Genomic DNA, 5101 nt, shown 5'->3' on the forward strand with positions numbered 1-5101 from the left:
TGGAAATCACATCAGTGCACTTTGCTATGGAAAAATCTTCCTAGCAGTTCCAAGCCAGCCAGAGCAGATAACAGAATCATACGTTCACAGAAAATTAGGGTTCACAGGAACCTCCGGAGGTCATCTAGTCCAGTGCTTCTCAACCTTTTTGTACCAGGACCTCTCTGTAAACTTCAATGGCCAGTCCCAACCCAGTGCCCCTCACTCCTGACCTGCTGCCCCCAGGGCCCAGCCCCCACAGCATATGGGGCAGTGGGTGGGCATGTGGGGCAAGCAGCCCCTTGCAGGCTGCAACTCTGCCAGCCTGCAAGGGAAAAGCCACAGTTTCCCACATCTTTCTCCTTTAAAAGAAACCCCATTTTTAAAGTTTGTTCATGACCCTTTCACATATTCCTGTGACCCACAGGTTGAAAAACCCTGATCTAGCTTATCCCACCACAAGTAAAGGGTCCACACACATACATTTACCAGTGTAATCTACTTTTGTACCAGCATAAAATGTGGAGCAGACATGGGACACCCAGCACTTTACCACTGTAAATCATTATTCTGGTGTAAAAGTGTTACCCACTGGAAGAATCAGGAAGAACTATACACCAGTGTTTGGGCCATGCATCTTCAAACTTGAGTCTGTCATTCCACAGCCCATTCTAAATGCCAACAGGTTACTGCCAGCTCCCCCATCCAGTAGCAAGGTGCTCTGGATAGCTGTGTCTCTACAGAAAACAAACTACTTTGTTTGTTTGTAAACTGTAAACAAACAGTTTACAACAGCAAACTGACCATTGTAAGTTGGTTTTATTCTTTCACCCAAAGCCTGCCAGTACAGATTAAAGCCAGCAGCAAAAATAGAAGTGCCTGTTTATCATGCTGTTAGCCAGTAGCACAACTACAGGTAGGTGGGTAGGGCACAAGTCCCTGGGCGCTAAGGAGGAGGGGGAAGAGATACCAAAATAGAAGCAGAGGGTCTGGCAGTCACCATAAAGGAACCCACATGGGGTTGGTGCCAACTTACTTCCAGGAGAGGCCACTGCTGCAGAGGGAGATGGCAATGGTGTGGCTAGCTGTGGTGGTGTGACAAATTAAGCCTAATTGTCTCCTTTTCCTTTTGCTGCCAAATTTTGGGTAATTAGCAAAACACACTGCCTGGTATAAATGCCAGTGATGCTAACCCCTGCAGGAGTGGCTTGCCCTGAATACCAGGTCCATCAGTCATGCCTCTGTTTTTAGTACCCTCTGTACAACACAATAGCAAAGAAGGGAATTCATATTGCATACTTTGAATGTCTTCAAATCCATCCCAGAAGTCCCCTACTGTAGCTCCTGTGATAATTTCATTGGTTCTGCAGTTAACCAGATCTACTTCCTGCTGGCCAAATTCCTTTCTGAAGGACTCTGGTTTCCACAGCTCCGGGTTTAATTTGTGATGCACTCCAGACACCATTACAGGCTATTTAAAAAAAAAAACACCATTAAAGGAAAATTAAAAATATTCTTTGTAAAGAGGCTTTGATTTTTAAAACTACATAAACATTTAGGCAAGGCTTCAGAGTATAGGAGTTATGACAACAAATGCTATAGACCGTGCCAAATTTAATCTGGAAAAAAGACTATTTTTTCTTTTAGGGTGATAAATTGTTATCTTCTCTCAATTTTTTTCCTGGACACTGGTATTTTTAGAGTATGAGTGAGTAGGCATTGTTTAATTAGGCTGCTATGCTAGAATTATGTAGCATGTTCTTGTTTTCAGGGGTGTTGTTCACTTCCAAGAGAGAGAAGTTTAAATACTGTGCTGATTTAAGTGACACTCTCCATGCTGGAGGGAAACAGAGAAGACACCAGTAGCAACATCTTAATTCACTCCTATGTTGCCTCAGAAGACAGAAGCAGCAAACCTTTCAAAATACATTTAGACTCTTCCAAAGAAAAAGGTATTCCATGAGACACAAGATGGTCACAGGGCAATGTCTGAGAGCCTGCCTGCCAAGCAATCAGTTTTTCAGAAGTAAGACCAAAGAGGTTCAAGCTCTCAGACTTCTGAGAGTGTGGCAAGTATTTTGGTATATAATCTACTCCCCAGTAACATGCACGTAACATTAAAACAAACTGCTGTAGTTGCTTATAAGCAATGGTACAAAGCCTTGTGATGGACTGGTTTGGGAAACAATCACAATATGGGCCACCAATCTGTTTCAATAAGATGTATCAAAATAAAATGCACAGGATATTTTAATGGATAAATTAACTAAATTCTAAAGATCAAGGCATTTCATATTACTCAATGTACTTAACAGCCATATGACAGAGACAGTTAGGGATTATTATACCCACAATGCTTTCTGACAAAGCAGCAGAACTAGACAGAAAGGGTGAAGGGAAATACCAGTCACTGCCAGATGTTCAGCCTTGGTTCTGAGAAGTTGTAGGCTCTATGACTAGAAACTATTTCCTAAAGATCTTTCTGGTGACTCGTGCTCAGAGACCAGTGATTTTATTATTATAAAACCTAGGCAGGCAATATTACCCCTCTCACCACAAGACGATCCCCCCCCCGGTTTACTGGAAGAAACAGCACATTACTTTGACCTGGCTCTGCAATGTCTGTATAGATTGTAGATTGGGCACTTCACTGGGGCTTTTTGGTGTTTACATCTAACAGCTGATTCAATCAGCTGTTAGATAAAAAAGTGCCAAAAAATCCCCACTAAAGCACCTGATTATACAGACATTGGGCAAGCCGGGTCCAACTAATGCAATACCTCTTCTAGGCATGTGCTAGGCTCAACACGGGGGCACACCAAGTATAAAGTAAAGCACTGGGTTTTTTAATGTCTGTAAGCAGTCAATGTGTATAAGACATTACCTGCCCCTGCTTCCAGCATTCCCTGAAGACATTCCAGTTGCTCTCATTGTTAGGATCTTGGAGACACAGCAAGCGGTTATCACATAACCAATAGTGGGGAGTATCAAAGCCCATTATGGTAGGCTTTATAGTCAATCCTTGAGGCTTCTTAGGCACATCTGTAACTGTTCTATTTTGCACCAAAGTGGCAAAAATATCATCAAGGACTTTGGGTGTATTCTTGAGGCCATTCTCAGTCTGAATTTAGTAAGAGAAAAGGAAAAGATGTTAACATTTGCCTCAGTGCTGTCTTGCCACTTGTCAAAATGCTGTTTGTTCTGCAAAAAATGTAACACTGCAGTTGTGTTTTTGCCAACACATTTTTCACTTCCCAACCTTTTCACCTAAGCCCAGAGTTATACTTTGGGTAGGGAACAGAATATTCTTCTCTCAGAAGAATCCTAGGGCTGTGTGGTAGTGGATTTGGTTGGGCTCCTGGCCTGCTTGACTAGGAAACCAGACAGAGACCAGAAGTGCTGATACTGCTTATTTCAGTTATATGTTCCGAGATAAGGAATTCTGCATGCCTTGTTTTGTCTTGATATATTACCCTGTGCATGGATGTTTTCTTTAAGTAAACTGTCTGTATGTCTCTGTGTAATTTACTATTGTGTTGTTTCTCCAAGGTCACATTTTTTTCCTCTTTTTCTGTCTTAAGTATAAATATGCTTGTAAACTTATACAGTTCGAGAAATCCTTTGAAACAGACAAGTGGGTGATTCCCCTTGCTGTATGGAATTCTCCCTGTGATCACAGTATAGCCTTAAATAAAGAAAAGCTGGCTCTGTCAGTTCTGATTCAACCACAACATGAAGTCTGATTTCTTCCACAGCTTGAATGGACCTCAAGAGGTCATTTGCATTGGGCTGGAAGGTTCAACTAAGATATGCTATTCCTAAACATTCCCAATACACCTTAGTTTCCCTCTACAGTATTTTAGCATAAGTAAAATTTGGATCTTAGTTCCACCTGAGCAAAGCTGCAGAAGTCCATGAGGTATGGCATCTAGCAAGGATTTATTTCTCTTACTGCATGGAAGTCAGTGAGGTTTCACTGGTGAAGCCCAGGGAGCTTTCAATCCACTATTTCAGAAGTAAGCATATTACATACACTTTATACCTGCATACATGGAGTTGAGCAGCCTACAATCCATGCTGCTTACTCAAGGGGATTGCCCTCAAGTAGAAGCCAAACTCAGATCTAGTTGAAGATTCTTTTGGAAAGCTCTCAGACACTGCCTGAATGCACATTAATCAGTGAATGGGCTGCATCTCTCAACTAGGGGCTGTCTAGAAGCACTGCATGGCTCGAAGTCCTTTACAAAGCAAGGATTAATGGCAGTGTGGGTCACTGGCTGTACTCCAGAAAGGCTGAAATGGGGGCCTGCAGTGTGAATGCATCCGACAGATAAATCTAATTCCTCCAACTAAATTATCTTTTCCTTGTTTATTTACTGTGGCACATGCCTTGTGAGATTAGAGCAGCACTGCTGGAGAAAACTGGAACATCTGGCTTCACAACCACAAGAGAAGTAAAGTAATGCCAGAGTCCTGGGATACCTTTCCTCCGGAGGAGTTCAGTAGGTTCCGCAGGAAACCTGTGCTGTTGTTGCTGCTCATGGGAGTCAATATTGCACTGTTGAACGTCTGCAAGGCTGTTGTTGGCTTCGCAAATGTGGGAAGGGACTGAAGAGGTTTGTGTTCATTCTTTAAGGCAGAGGGCAGGACTTTCTCTGAAAAAGGGAAAAAGCCTCCACTGAAACAAGGATTGTTGTTTGAAGCTATACAACTATGTGCCAGAATCTGAAGCCCTGTATTTAATATAAATGTAAATATGCACCTTAAAAAGGTAGCCAGTTTCTTATATACTCTGTTGCCAAATTACAATACAGTTAGGTTCAATGTAAGACACTTCTGCTTATGCAATTTTTAAAAAGTGCTAATTAGTGTATAAAATAGAAACGAGTTCACTATTAACACCAGCAGATAGTCTTCCCATTATCAAAAGCCCAGGCTAGTAAAACAACATGACACTTAATACCTTTGCAAAATTGACTATGCTTCTGATCACTAAGATATGGCTGTCCAACTGGCAGCCCACAGGCAATCTGCAGTCCACAAGGGGTTACAGTTTTGCCTCTACATCCCCACCTCCCTTACCCCCTAGTGCCTGCACCCTTACACTGCTGCAGCAGGGAAG

At 42.3% G+C, this 5101-nt stretch overlaps 1 protein-coding gene across 1 annotated transcript in view; it reads right to left on the reverse strand.

The window, feature by feature from the left end:
* KDM3A (lysine demethylase 3A) overlaps positions 1–5101 on the reverse strand; it is a 54923-nt gene that overhangs the window by 15858 nt on the left and 33964 nt on the right. The window contains exons 17-19 of the mRNA XM_019526449.1: positions 4462–4634; positions 2864–3100; positions 1279–1450 (exon numbers count right to left, since the gene is read on the reverse strand). Coding sequence (XP_019381994.1) covers positions 1279–1450; positions 2864–3100; positions 4462–4634 — 582 coding nt within the window. The remainder of the gene's footprint in view (positions 1–1278; positions 1451–2863; positions 3101–4461; positions 4635–5101) is intronic.

The sequence above is a fragment of the Gavialis gangeticus genome, unplaced genomic scaffold, assembly GCF_001723915.1.
Source record: "Gavialis gangeticus isolate Ggan-Ray unplaced genomic scaffold, GavGan_comp1, whole genome shotgun sequence".
NCBI lineage: Eukaryota > Metazoa > Chordata > Crocodylia > Gavialidae > Gavialis > Gavialis gangeticus.